Below are 15,398 nucleotides of genomic sequence, written 5' to 3' on the forward strand. Positions count from 1 at the left end.
AATGAGTATGAGAAGAAATTCTGTTAAAGTTGCCTAACATTTCAGCACATCTAATATTCTTATTCCCAGACCCTCTGATTCATCATAGTTAGCCTTAAGATGTCCATGAGCCCTGGGGATATCTGTTCATTAGGCTTGTGCTGAAAACCGCTGGGCCCTGAAGTTATTCATGTCTTTGACCAACAGGGCAATTTTCAGTGAGTTTAGATGTGTGTGATTCCCCTGTGGCCAATTCCCATTATCCTAACTAGAAAGGCATCTTGGGACACCCGACATCCTCAATTGCTGTTATCCAACCTGTCATCAAGTCTTGTCTGTTCTACAGTATTTCTCTCGAATTCTTCTCTTTTAATCCATTCCCATTGGTAATACCGCAACCTGGGACTGAGCTATTATATTAGTCTCTTCTAGTCTAGGCAAGGTCTTCCCCTCGCCTAGTTGTCCCTCCTCTCCGCCCAGGGCTTCTCATTCCAGCCAGCCCCACATCTCTCTCCTTCCCCCCACCCTACTCCCACGTGACTTTACCAATCACCATCCAATCAAGTCAAGGTGCTCTTGCTTAGACAGTTTCCGTCTTAGCTGCTTCATTGGAATACACCAATCACTAGGTTTTCATTGGTTCAAACAATTGTCCTTTTTGATATGAAATATTTATAAATTATACCAACTTACATAAATTACATGAAACGCAATGTTTCCTTTAAGAAAAAAACAAAACAAAACAACAACTCAGTGTCCTTAAAATTATTCAACTTCCCTAAAAGACTGCCTGTCTGGATCACTGTATTGCAAAATGCCAGCGATGTCTCATAGACTTACAGCATTTTAATGTGCTCTCTTCTCATGGCAATAAATCCATTTGGAATAATAACTCCCAGGAATAAAGCAAAGAGTCTGTGAAGGTAAATATCCCCAGTGGCTTCTGGGGAAAACCAACACTTCCTTGGCTATAGAGGGAAGAAGTGACATGGGACAGCCCCCTCACTATAGAAGGTTTAAGCCTCCCTCACTATGGGAATTTTAAGTCTCCTTTTCCCTAGTTTCTTAGCTCCCTAGCCTCTGGTCTTAATCTCTTTTCAAACTAGTTTCTTAGTCCTAAACTAAAGATTGCTCCTAGCCTAATTCACAGAATATATCTCACTCTTACTTCAAAAACTACTTAAAAGGCTATGCCTTAAGCTTGTTAACTATAACCATTGTAGCTCAACATCCCCCCAGGCCATTCCAGACCTAACTCTTGGATAAATAAACACCATCCCAGAGACTAACTGGATTTTAACACTCCTCCAGGTCAGTGCATACCTAATCCCTGGGTGAAATAAGATAATTGGGCTTGGAGTCCTATTCCTGGAGCCAGTGTTTTTAATTTATTAATTAACGTCTGTCTCTCCTCATCTACAAGCCATGGGGATACAAATTATATCCCAGTGAGGCTTCCAGTGCACCCTGACCAAGGAGGAAAAGACCCCCACCCCCATTTTTTTTACTATTTAAGATCAGATAGGGTGAGAGTTTCGTGAATCCCCATTAGGTAGGGACAGCTCTCTACACCTTCTCAGCTTGAAGCATACAGAAGAGACCTCCAGCCCCTCAACTCCCCACAGAGATTTATGGGGACCACGTCTCTCAGGAGTAATAAGGTAGGTAGTTAGAGACAGGTAATTGGGTCTCTGCATTCCTGCACATCCAACACAATCTATGGGGAGCACTGCCTGGAGACCTCCCGAATTTTTCCTTATCTGCCCTAACCGTTAACTATTGTGAGGACACTAAAAGACAATAAATTAGACCAGTCCTGCGCAGTAGAGGGCTACAATAACCTACATCTCACCCTACCCTCATTACACCATCATTATAATATCATACATATGCATGGTAGTTCATTAATATCATTATAGCAGACTGAACTTTGGGAAGGGACATGTGCAGTCTGAGGATGAGATAATACCCACTCATCAAACACAGGTGTCAATCAAATGGTCCTATCCCCAGAGAGAAACAGCCCAACCTAGAGAAAAGAAAATGAAAACCCCAAGTCCTTGCCAGCCGGCGCCTTCTGAGCCTTGCTTTTGCTCGGGGCCCCGCTCCAAACCCTTTAGAGCAGCGGTTCTCAACCTTCCTAATGCTGCGACCCCTTAATACAGTTCCTCATGTTGTGGTGACCCCCAACCATAAAATTATTTTCGTTGCTACTCTATAACTGTAATTTTGCTACTGTTATGAATCGTCATGTAAATATCTTTTTGTTTTCCGATGGTCTTAGGCGACCCCTGTGAAAGGGTCGTTTGACCCCCAAAGGGGTCGCGACCCACAGGCTGAGAACCGCTGCTTTAGAGTGTACTTTTTCTCCTAATAATGCTTTCTTGAGCCTTGAGCCTTGAGCCCTTGAGACTTTTGAGCAGTTTCTTTGTGCTCTGCCCGCTCCTAATTCTTTGGAGTGTACTATCCTTTCTAATAAACTTTTCTTTCACCGCTTTACCTCTGTGTCTCATTCAATTCTTTGCTTCAGACGCCAAGAACCTGGACACCGTGCCGAGGAGGGCCCAACCCCTGACAACGTAGCAGCTAGGATTCCCAGTTTTCCTCCCTGAGGCCCAGATTCGACTCCCAGTATGGGAAGCTAGCTGGACTCTGCTGGTTCAACCCCCAGTGTGAGAACCAACCGCTGGTGTGGAAACCAAGCCCAGGTATCTCGTCGAGAAGGGCCCCTCCTCTCTGGTAACAGAAGTGTAACTTCTGGTTAGCTTCTGACAATATTTTCCCCTTGGGGAGAACCAGGCTTGGTGCGAGTGCATTTGTACACACTTGCTGGGAGATTTAAAATCCTTATATCTAGTCAGAGTGGTAATGGCTTAAGAGTATACATGGAACTATGTGAAATCATAACCCTGGATGTCCAGGTGTGTATATAAAGGAGTATAAAGGCTAGTTAATGATCCATTTGGAAGTACACTTTTTAAGTAATGTAGAAAAGAATTCAATGGTTTTATAAATAATATAATACTTCTTTGCCACCAAGTGCTATTATAATACACCATCAACCTCTTCCAACTAATCTGATTTAATTCACATTACATGGAAGTCTTTGAATTTCCTGAGAAACAGACATGCAGAAAAGTTTCCCAAGGATGTGACTATGGTTAGAATTGACTTCAATATGCTTATGGAACTGTTCAAAATAAAATAGGAATCCGTAAACTATTATAGAACCAATTAATAAACCTGGAAGGAAGAAAATACTAAATACAGACATATTGTTACCATGAAAGCTTTTGAAGCAAATCCACTTGTGTACCCAGACACAGCACCAAGTTATAGCAATTTGTGTGCTCAGAGCTTAATGGACAGGATGTGCCTTTGGAAAGATCCCAGGCCAGTACTCTGGAAAGCTGGGATCTCATTCACTACAAATTTACTGTATAACTTTGCACAAGTTACTTATTCCTTTTTTTATCTCTCAATTGCTCATTTATAGGTTAGGATCTACTTATATCGTACTAAGATTATTTTGAAAGAATAGTGAGGATGCTATTCAAATGCGATATTTTTTGGTAATAAATTATGATATAATGCATTCTATCCCTCCCCCCCTTTCTTTCAGGGTAATGGGAAAAAAACTCACTGAGATATTAATTCTCTACTGATTTTAAAGTAAAATGAGAGGCAGAATAATGTAGGGTCCACCTCTTAATTCAGAAACACAAATATTTTGTTCCATATTTTTGTACTGAGTTATCTGAGTAATTGATGTGAGTATAGAATTTAAAAATGAATGACTGTTTTTTTTGTAAAACAGAAAGTATTTAATATAAATGAAGATGGTAATCGTGAAAAGTCTTACCACTATCCAAAGATACTGGAAGCTCTTTTCTTACCTCTGGGATTATGACTAGTCCAAATATTAAGCCAAAAAGGACAAGGTTAACTCCATACATCCATCGGAGAAAGATAAAATACGATGCCACTGAAGAACCAAAGTGACCTGGAGAGGAAAAGGAGGAAGTTAATGCTACTGAGCACTTTACGTGTGTGATGGATCCGGTTTTCACATCAATCTGTGGAATGGACATCCTGACCTCCATTTTCTTTTTCCAGATAAATAACCTGAGGTTCTATGGGCTTAGCTGATTTGCCTAACCTCCCACAATCAGAAAGTGAAGAAGCACAACTTAAATGTTCCCCTAACGAGTCCAAAGCTCATTCTTCTTTCTAATACAATAGGACCTACAAAATAATCTAATCAGAGGGTCAAGAACACAATCCCAGGTATTGGAAAACTCTCCAGTAAGCCAACTAAAAACAATGGCACCAAAATACTCACTTTCAATGTCCTTGATCTTCATTTCCCAGGGAATACATTGAGTCTTGAAATTATCAAAGTCTCTCTTAAACTTGACCCATTTCTGAAATTAAACAGGTAACACACTCAGTTCATTAACGTGGAGGGGCATGTTGAAGGTGCATGCTGATGTTGACCTGTCAACATGAAGTCTACATGTGGATGAGGCTGCCATCTTGGAGTCGTTGAGCCCAGGATATTAGAGGTGGACGTTACATCTTCACTTTTTAAAGTCAGATGTGGAGTGAGAGAGAAACCAGGGCAACACAATACCTTGCATTTATCCACAATGCTGATAAAATTTCAGGTTTGGATAGTTTATATATGAACTTAGAAATTCTGTGTATAATTTCTGGTTTGGGAGATCAGATTGGGTTAGCAAAGCCTGATACAGCTTTCTTTACTTTAAAACAAATCTTCAAGGGAAAAAGAAATCTCACAACTCCCACAGCATATTTGGCAGGCAGCCAAGTGCCTAAATCTGATAGGAGGTGTTGCTAAATTATGACACTAGTGGAACTGGTAAAAACCTCAGTCCATGGCTTCCCATTTTTCTCCTGGTGAAACAGCAGACAGGTTTTTTCGGGAAGGCGTTGCAAGGCATCTTATCTCTTTCCATAGTCTGTTCCCAGCTCCAACACTCAGACTTTGTGCCAATCAGAAACCTGAGTAGCTGCCTGTCTGTTGGCTGGGTGGAATTTTGTCAACTCTTCAAGGGGCTGCTCTCCAACAACCCCATCCGCTGGAAATAAATCCATTCGGGATTTTAAAAATTCATAGAAAACAGCAAGGAGGCAATAGGGAGAAGATCCTAAGATCATTTTCTATTACAAAGGTCTCCTAAGAACTTGTTTGTGAAGGAAATAAGATTTTCCCTTGTAAATTCACTAAAGGACAAAAAGGAAAATTTATCTGAAGGCATAAGATAGGCTTCCAGACCTGAAGGCTTTGACCACATCCTGATTGGGTGATTACTGTATAAGGACGGAAGCCACTGTCAGAAGAGGGAGATGGTCACAGATGCAAAGGAGAAGAGGGGCCCACGAGCAAAAGACTGGTTGATAATAATGGCAAAGATATCCCTAAGACAGGAAAGGAGGGATGTGGGGAATGGTGGATAGCAGACATTGGGCACTCCGTTCCTATTGCTTCATCTCCTTTTCTTAGTTCTGATTCTGTGCTCAGAATCATCTTTGGCTTATTTGGCTTCCTATGTAGGTCTGCCTATAAAGAAAGCATTTGTCCATCACCTGTGCTCTGAGTATTTTGGTTTTTATGGCAGTGATTTTTCATTGCAAATTAATAGATTGGAATTGGGATTATGGTTTAGCGTCCCCTTATAACTAACTCTACTAAAAGTAAAAGGCACTACTGATGTGGACTTCCGTTTTCTGGTTCTTGCATCAGTTATATCTCCTTGCAAATTAATGATAGACATCTGGTTTTATATATCAGTTTCATTAGCTTTTATTAATGTGAGTCCTTCCCTGAGAGATGGATCTCCTGTCAGGATGCTGATAAAATCAGTACAAAATATAAGCTTGCAAGGCGGAGGGCCAAAAGGGGTAAGGAACATTGCCAAGTGAGGCCCATGAGACACAGCCTGCCACTTAATCACTTAGCAACCACCTGACAGCCCCTTAAGGCTGTAGGCGTTTGGGTCTGAAAAGTGATGCCCTGGAGGTGGGATGGAAGCAGAGGGAAGTCTGGGAGAAGTTCTGCATGGAAGCTCTTACCCTTCATTGGTTTGGAGAATCAGAAAACTGGGCTGGGCTGTGGGCAGAAGAACCCCACACACTTCCTCAGGCTGTGTGTGATGGTAGCTGCTGCCCTGACACTGGATTATTAATTGTGCATGTCATCTTGCTCTCCAGCTATATATAGAAAAAAAAGATTTCCTATACATCCTGTCTGTGGATGAAATCTGGATACGAATGACTGAAAACAACCAATGAGGCCTGAGAAATAATACTGTAGAACAAGGAAAAGGGGACACCACTCTGAAATTTTTGGAAAGTATTTCCTCTAGGGTACATAAATAAAATTTGAGAAATGGTTTCACATTCTTAATTAGATAAAAGAAATATGTCTTCTAGAGTAAAGGATAAAAATTAGAGTTAGAATCTGAAGTGTGGAAAGATTACAAAGTAGCTAAAAGTTCAGTAATAGAATGAAAATAAACATACTATAACTGAGACAGAAGAAAATTGATTAAGTGATATTGAGAATAAACCTGAAAAATTTCTGAGAATGGAGAGAGAGAGAGAGAGAGAGAGAGAGAGAGAGAGAGAGAGAGGAATTAATAGCAATAAGGAAAGGTAAATAGAGGGCAGACATCCTTTTCCTGAGGAAGAAACTAGAACTACCTGAATAGAAACACAACTGAACAAAATCATTTATCAAAGATATTTGAAGAGCAGACTGCTCAGTTGGAAAAAAAGATCTGAGTGTACAGTTGTTAATTGGTAAATAGTTTCTAGATAAAATTAATAAAATGGCCTGTAGATAGTTGTCAGGCAATTAAAACTGGAAAAGGAAAAAAAATATTAGGTATAAAAAAGATTCAAACCAAATATATACAGAAAGTAATTACAAAAATTATGGTTTCTAGTAATATATATGAAAATCTTAATAAAATGATCAAGTTTTGGGAAAAATATGAAATATCAAAATGACCCCAAGAACAAGTTAAAACTCGAATACACCAATAAGCAGGGAATACATGAAAACTTATCAAGGTATTCTATAAAAATGAATGATTCATCAAACAATATTTAGGATTTGAAAAATAAGATCCCAGTGGTTTTAACATCATTAATTTTGTGAGTTTATTTTTTTTACCGGAGAGGAAACAAGTGTCAAATATATTGAGACCCTCACAAATAAGTATAAAGAAATTGACAGGTTATGTTGGTTTCCATTCCTGGGCGAATTGGAATGGTCAATTGGACCTCACGCTCAGGGTTCTGAGGGAGCTAGACACAAATGGTGAGGCTGGGAGGTGCCTGTGATGGTCACCCAGATTCCGCAGTTTGCAGCCTCTGCACCCCACCTTAGCCATCTGCATCCTATAGGCGTAGAGTCGCTTGCCTTTCCCCTTCCCCAAGGCTCCTTCATACTTCTCCACAAACTCTTGGGCCTCCCTGGTTAGGAGAAAAAAAGGGGGGGGCGGGGGCAGGAATTCAATTAACACCCAACCAAACGAAATCTGAACTATGAGGATATCTACGTGGCTTGAAAGCCTTCAGAGTTTTTCTACTCCTAGTTGAGTATAATATCATTTCCATGAAGAAAGGGCATTTTGTCCGCTTTATTCCAGAAATTACCCAAAGGCAGTGTAGTAGTGCTTGCTACAGGGTAGGCACCTATAGGCAGAATTTTGGCCCCCATGACATTCGCCCACTGTACACTCATGAATGGCAAACGGGACTTGGCAAATGTACTAAGATTGCTGACTTTAAATAGGGAGATTATTTTGGATTATCTGGAAGGGCCCAATGTAATCACATGATCCTTTAAAAAGAGAAGAGGAAGGCAGAGGAGTCAGAGAGAGATATGGCAGAATGGAATGTCAGGGACATTAGAGATAGGGGAATTCTCGACCCTCTGCTGCTGGGGCCCCTCTGGAAGATGACACATGGAAAATAAGAGAAGGAAGTGAATTCTGCCAAAACCCACTGAGCTTAGAAGAGAACCCAGAGCCCCAGATGGGAGCGGGAGCCCTGCCGATACTTTGATTTTTAGCCCAGTGAGGCCCTGAGCAGAGAATCCAGCCACACCATGCTGGACTTCTGACCGACAGAGCTGTAAGCTAACAAATGAGTGTTGTCTTAAACCGTTAAGCTTGTGGTAATGAGTTACAGCAGCGGTAGAAAATGAATACAGCATTCAGTAGATATTCTTGGACTGCATGAATGTTGAATGAATGAGTGAACATCCAAGGAAGGTTGGGCGAGAAACACATGAATCAATTAAATATCCTGGGGTGGTATGGGGGAGCTGGTGAGCGCTGGCTCCTGAGAACCTACTGTTAACTATCCAGGAACTTGGCTGGCCAGTTGTTGAATGGATGGTAGCTTGAAATTGGCCATGGTGGGAGCATTTAGACCATGGAAATCAGCAAATGTTACAAAGCAGGACTCCCCCATCCCACCCCACAAGGAACCAATTTATCAGCAACCATGGAATAAACCCAAACAAATGGATGAAGAATGAAGTCCATCTCAGGGTAGATGGAAGAGGCGTGGTGTTGCTGTATCTCACTGCTACTGCTATAGCCCCCACTGCTCACTACACAATACCTACACCACCTCCAAAGCACAAGTGCAGGCCCTTGACACGTGTCAAAGTCACATTCCAACCTGGGGTCAATCCAGGGGCTGGTTTTATTAGGATGTCTCAATGATGTCTCAATATGAGTGAGGCCGACTGTGTAGGTCCTGAGCCCAGGGTCTGAAGCTGGGCTGTATGGGATTAAGGCTTCATAACAGTATCAGCTCGCTGTTCCCCATTTTGGCAGAACATGTCCTGGCAGTGACTACCAACATCGCCGAGACACCAAAGAATGTTTTCATGACATTTGTACTTTTGTCCTTGTATCTTATGAGTGGCACAGACTTGTAATCACATGGAGTTTGTGAGTTTAAATTTGCCAGCTTTTAAGATTTGGGGACTTCAGATGGGAATTCTCAAAAGTAAAGGCTGCTCTGGTGCCTGAGTCATTGAGCCCAGCAGCAAATAAATGCTTTGCTTCTCAGTGCCCAGGCTCTGTGTCCAGACCCCCAGAAAGCTCTTGGGAGAACAGAGGGCTGTGCCCGGCAATGGGTGCAAACTCCAAGGACCATGTACTGTGAAGAGGCCACCTGGTTTAAGGATTTCAACAGACACAGCAAACTGTTTTGGGGGCAGTGAAGGTATATACATAATAACTCACATTTTTATATCAAACTCCTTTAAACATGCTACCTGTGATCCAGACTTTCATGTCATTCCTTACCAGAGATACTATTTGGTTTACGGAAACAATGGCTCCTGCCCTTCCCAGTTGTTGCAAATCTTACTTCTGTAAAGTGCTTCTGTCCCGTGCTTGTCAGAAGTGTCCTTTTAAACTAAGGACAAAAGCCAAATTTGAGAAATTTTCAGTCATTCTTTCTTCGAAGACTTTCAGTGCCACCCTCTTTCTTCTTGTGTTCTGGGACTCCCTTTTTCCCCCCTCATATCCAAGGCCAGGGATTTGGAGAAGACATTAATTCTAGGTCCTTTATTGTAGCTCCACAGGTCCCTGAGGCTGAGTTCACTTTTTCCCCCCAGACTATCTTCTCTCTGTTGTTCAGATTCGGTCATTTCTCTTGTTCTACCTTCAACTTCACTGTTTCTTTACTCTGTTCTCTCCATTCTGCTGTTGACCCCATTCACTGAGTTTTTACATTTTCCAGTTATTGTAGTTTTTACTTCTAAAATTTTTAATTGCTCTTCCTTATATCTTCCTGTCTTAGACTTCTTATTTTTTTTTCATTTGTTTCACGAGTTCATAATTGCTCATTGAGGCATTATTTTTTAATGATGGTTTCTTTAAAATCTTTGTAGATGGATCTGTAATGTTTGTCAGATAACTCTGACATTTATGTCATCTTGGTGTTGGTGTCTGTTGATTGTCTTTTTTTATTTTTCAGGTTGAGATCTTTCTGGTTCTTGGTATGATGAGTGGTTTTCAATGGAAGCCTGGACATTTTGGATATTGTGCTATGAGACTCAGGGTCTTATTTGAATCTTGGGTTTTAGCAGGCGTCCTCTGACACTGCTCCAGTGGGTGAAAGGGGTTGCTGCCTGGTTACTTCCAGGTGGGAATCCGGGTTCTTCACTTGGCCTCCTTTGACGCCCAGAGCTGGGCAGGAGCTCCTTGTTACTACTAAGCTTCCTGCCAGGTTTCCACTCACATCACCCTAACTAGGAGGGACACCTTGCTACTGCCAGGCGGTGGTAAAAGTCCCGACTCTCCGTGCAGCCTCCACTGACACCATGGAGAGAGGGAGGGCTCATTACTGCCTAGTGGGGATGAAAATTCCTGCTTTCCATTCAATCTTCTCTGACACCACCCTGGTGGGGGTATTGGGAGCACTATGTCATAACCTGGCAAAGGGAAAAAAAAATCGAGGCTTCTGCACTTGGCTTTTGCTGCCGGGGTGGGGCTGCTGTTTTGTTTGTGAGGTTTGCCTGGAATAGGGTTGTTATTATCTAAAAGTTTTATGTCTTGCCGGGCTGACCCTTTCCTGGTCCTTGGGCCAGAGAGAGCAGGCTTTTCCTCAGGGATTTTTTTGTTTACGCTTGTTAGTGTTTCTAGGTTGGCATCGTCTCTAACCTGGGGTATATAGGCAAAAAGAAATAAACAAGCCCCGGAACTCAATGGCCTGTCATTCCTTTTATCCTGAGGTTCTTAGCTAGTCTGCCTTCTTCTCTCTACCTTTCTGAGTCTTCTTATGTTTACTTTGTATGTAATGTCCAGGTTTTAGTTGTACTTAGTGGGCATGTCTGCTCCACCTTCTTGGAAGTGGAATTCTTCATTTCTTGGAAGAAAGAAAGCAGTTTGGATAATTTTCTAATCACTAGGCTTCTGACAAAGCTGAGGGACACACCTGATTAATTCTACGATTAACACAAACATCCCTGAGTTGTGGGCACTAGAAGCTCTTTTGCCAACATCACAGCCCACCTTGTGTCATTATTCATGATGTCTATCAATAATGTCTTTTCTGATCCCTCTTTGTTCTCCATCTTCATCTCTCAGTGCTCAACATAGCGTCTGGCACAAAACATGTTCAAACTATAACAGTAGCTATGACTACCATTTATCAATTGCATATTATGTGCTGGGCATTTAATAGAAATATTTTGAATGTGTCAGAACAACTCTACAACGTAGATATTATTATTGCTAAGTTTACAAATGAGGAGTATGAGGCTCGGAGAGATTAAGGGGAAAGAAGCCAGACTAAGAGGGATTAAATAGCCAGCCAAAGCCGCCCAGGTGTGGCAGAGGTATGGATGTAGTCTTGCCCCAATTCATTTCTATTGCTTCTTATGCCTTGCCATCCTTCTTCTATTGTCTACAACAACTATGCCCAGGTCAGCCAGCTGCCTGAGTGGACCTGAGACTGGGTCCCTACACCATTGCTTCTAAAAAAAGGAGGATGTAGTCTGAGGATGCTATCTTCCATTGAAGACTTTACCGCCAGAAGAGGAAATTATACAGGAGGCACAGTGGTGCATTCTAGAATGTTTAGTAATTCTGGAGACATGATTACAAATTAAGAGTGCAGGTTCTGCAGCCAGAATTCCTGAGTTTAAATCCTGGCCAGGCCACTTAATTCATTGTGTGACCTTGGGCAAGTTACTTGATTGCTCTATGTCTCAGTTTGCTCATCAGTAAAACGGGGACAACAATAATAGTACCTGCACCACAGGGTGGTTATGAGGATTAAATGAATTGTTACACATGCAGCACTCAGAACAGTGCCTGACACATAGGGAGCGCTCAGCTATATATAAAAAAGAAAGAACATTAGAAGATGAATAAGATGTGACTCTGTAGACAAGAGCACCCAGTCAAGTGAGGGGACAGTGCCTTGGGGATCAGAGAGGCAGTAAATAATTCAGCCTGAATGTGGAGAGGGCCAATGGGGACTTCCCTGCAGAGGGGATGTAGGAAGTAGCCAGGTAGGCTGGCAGAAAGGAGACACCTTCTAGGAATAGATAGAAGCTGGAATGGAGCCCCAGAAGCAGGAGAACCTTAGACTTGAGTCTGGGAAAAGGAGGCGTGAGAGAGGGAAGAGGATAGAGGGAGGTCTGGGGGGAGGAGACCACTGTTTGCCAGGGAGGCCTGCCCAGGGAGCCAGTGAGAGAGACAAGTCTTTTCAGGGACTCAAGCCTTAGCCACTTCCCACTCCCAACAATGGCAGCAACTCTATTCCTCAGGCCTGGAGGGGATGTCAGCCTTCTCCCCTGAGCAGCTGAACAGCCCTGGGGGATTTGCATGGTTCCGGAGACTTCCAGCCAGCTGGAGAGCTCATTTCCATAAGCATCAAGGTTGCTCTTTTTCCACTGTTAATAAAAGATGTGTTCAGGTGACACCTGAGTGGGAGTGAGGTTCTGTTAGAGTGACAGGTGGCTGTTCTGCTCTGGCTAATAGGAGGAAGAACCAGGCCCTGGGGGAGTAGGGGGAAGAGACTCAGACAAAGGGAAGACAGCACCTGCCTGGAGCAGCACCTGCAGCTCAAACTGTGGTCATTTAATCCAATATACTAAAAAAATTATTTCAACATGGGATCAATATAAAAATTACTAATGAAGATTTTACATTCTTTCTGTACTGTCTTCAGAATCCAGTGTGGATCTGGCACCACATGTGATGATTTAAATTTAAATAAATTAAAATAAAAAATTCAGTACCGAGTCACACCAGCTACTTTTCAAGTGTTCAGTAGCCACAGGTGGCTATTGGCTACTCCAGTAGTGCAGATTTAAAGCATTTCCTTCATCCCAGGAAGCTCTGTGAGTCAGCACTGGCCTGGAGGCACCCCAGGGCACCACTTCTTCCTGCAGCCTCGGAGGAGACAATGTCATAATTTGCAGGGCAGCAGAGTAAGTTCTGCCTGAAGCTTCATCAGGGTCTGCACTGCGTTGGTGCAGCCAGCATCTTTGCTGTGCCTCTTGGGGGCAAACAGTGAGGTCCAACCTAGCGCTGCCAAATTGTTCTACGTAAGAAACGGGGAGGCGTTTGACTGGAGCCATGAGGAAACTCAGGTGTGAGAGAAGCCTGGGAAAATGGCTTTATAGAGAGGAAAGGGGAAAGGGAGTGTCACCCCCAACTCTGTGGCAGAAACAACGAGGAAAGACTTCGGGGAGACTTAAGAATCATAAAATGCATGGCGTGCCAGCCTATCATATGGAAATCAAAGAAGCGACTGCGTTGAAAATAAGAGTCAGGGGCATGGATACGAGGCCGGAGCAATATTCACGGAGCATCCTTGCAAGCTTGGCTCTGTGTTAGGTGTTTGGGACACAAGAGTAGCTGAAACAGATGCTCTCTCTGCTTTCCACAAGTGGGAGCGTGCTACACCTGGAGAGATTTTGTGTTCTTAAAGAACACAGAGGTTGGGGAGGCCGGTTAGCTCAGTTGGTTAGAGCGCAGGTTCATAACACCAAGGTTGCCGGTTCGATCCCCACTTGGGCCACTGAGCTGCGCCCTCCACAACTAGATTGAAAACAACTACTTGACTTGGAGCTGATGGGTCCTGGAAGAACACACTGCTCCCCAATAGTTTCTTAAAAAAAAAAAAAAAGAACACAAGGGAGGTCTGAACTAGCTGAGGTAGGGGGTCGTAGAAAGCTCCTGAGGAAGGCACGTTTGTGCTGAGTTGTGAGGAGGGTGCAGAAGCCGCCAGATGAGGCAGGGCATGAGACAGAAGGGGTGGCCAGGCAGTGGAAGGCTTGAGCGAAGGCCGGAGCACCATCATCCTCTGTGTCTCCCGCCTGGTTCTGCTCCCTGGCCAACAGTAGGGCCTCAGTCAACAGTCCTGGCTCATGCTTGTCTTGGCTATAACAGCACCACCCCCACTCCCCCAGCAATTTCACCCCCCCCCCTGTGTGGCTGGTGGCTATTGAATGGGACAGTGCAGCTGCAGAGAGCTTCCAGCTGGAAACCCTGTCTTGTGAGAAACCCTGTCTTGTGATGACCCTCAGCATCTCACAGACAAGACCACATGCTCTGATGCCACAAAATTCAAGTTCTTGTGTGTGCTCCCCAGCTAGTGCTGGGGATAGAGGGGGGGTGAAAGCAGAGTGGGAGGGTGAACACCCCCTCCTGTCAAGACCCTTTGGGGCAGAGAGGAGGAAGGGACTGCCACGCCCGTCAGAAGGAGTGGAGCCTTTTGCACAGCAAGAGGCCCCAGCTGACCACTACCTGCTCACCTGAGCTCGGTAAGCTTCCTCGCCATGGGCCAGGGCTTGTTGCGCATGCTGGTAATGAGCTTCTTCTTGTCTTCCACCTGCTCCAGGATCCGGGCCAGTTCCTCCTCAGACAGAGACTCCCCACCAGAGGTGTTGGAGGCCAAGGAGGGAAATCTGGAGGAGGGCCAGGGCAGAGCAGAGGAGAGTGAAAAAGGAGGTGAGTGTGGAATGTGGAGGAGCCCACAGCAAGGCAGGTGGACTGTGCTCCTAACACTCACAGCTCTCACCACCCCTCGCAGCCTGCCCCTCAGTGATCCCCACCGCCTGTCAGAGGAGGCTACAACTCTGTCTAGTAGCTCAAGGCACTGGGAGGGCTGCCTCCCCAAACTTGATTTTGTTGAGTCCTCCCCACATATCACACTCAAGAACAGTGCTGCCCAATAGAAATATAACATAAACCACATACTGTAATTTAAAATTTTTTAATAGCCACAGTAAAATGGTAAAAGGAGGGGGTGATTGGTTAGCTCAGTTTGTTAGAGTGTGGTACTGATAACACCAAGGTTGCTGGTTCGATCCCCGCATGGGCCACTGCGAGCTGCGCCTTCCTTAAAAGAGCCAAGTATGCCATTGTAGCATGAAAACAATGAATAACCAATGACAATGGCTGTTCCCCAATAAAATAAAATAAAAAAATAAATAAGAAAATGGTAAAAGGAAATGGGTAAAATTAATTTTAATAATGCATTTCATTTAATTCAATATATTAAAAATGATAATTTCAAAATGTAATCAGTATAGAAATTAATGAGATATTTTACATTCTTTTTGTATTGTCTTTAAAATTCAGTGTGCATCTTACACTCACAGTGTGTGTCAATTCAGACATTAAATTTTCAGTGAACATATTTGATCTGTATTTGAATTTCATAAAATTTATAGTTGAAAAAGTAGATGCATATACCTAAATTGTTTGAGATACTTAAAAGTTGCCTGATAAGTGACTCAAGTAGCAGGGTATCCTTTTTCTTTGACATTCGCATCTGCATTGACAAAATTTATTTGTAGTTTATTTATTATTATTTTTTTTTTAGAAGAAATGCTTTGGCTTCAA

At 43.2% G+C, this 15,398-nt stretch overlaps 1 protein-coding gene across 1 annotated transcript in view; it reads right to left on the minus strand.

Moving 5' to 3' along the window:
- Positions 1–15,398, minus strand: part of TMC2 (transmembrane channel like 2) — a 65,148-nt gene that overhangs the window by 39,223 nt on the left and 10,527 nt on the right. Inside the window, exons 4-7 of the mRNA XM_019645803.1 lie at positions 14,306–14,458; positions 7,392–7,482; positions 4,322–4,403; positions 3,876–3,982 (exon numbers count right to left, since the gene is read on the minus strand). Of these exons, the coding sequence (XP_019501348.1) occupies positions 3,876–3,982; positions 4,322–4,403; positions 7,392–7,482; positions 14,306–14,458 (433 nt within the window). The remainder of the gene's footprint in view (positions 1–3,875; positions 3,983–4,321; positions 4,404–7,391; positions 7,483–14,305; positions 14,459–15,398) is intronic.

Source organism: Hipposideros armiger, unplaced genomic scaffold, assembly GCF_001890085.2.
Source record: "Hipposideros armiger isolate ML-2016 unplaced genomic scaffold, ASM189008v1 scaffold_94, whole genome shotgun sequence".
NCBI lineage: Eukaryota > Metazoa > Chordata > Mammalia > Chiroptera > Hipposideridae > Hipposideros > Hipposideros armiger.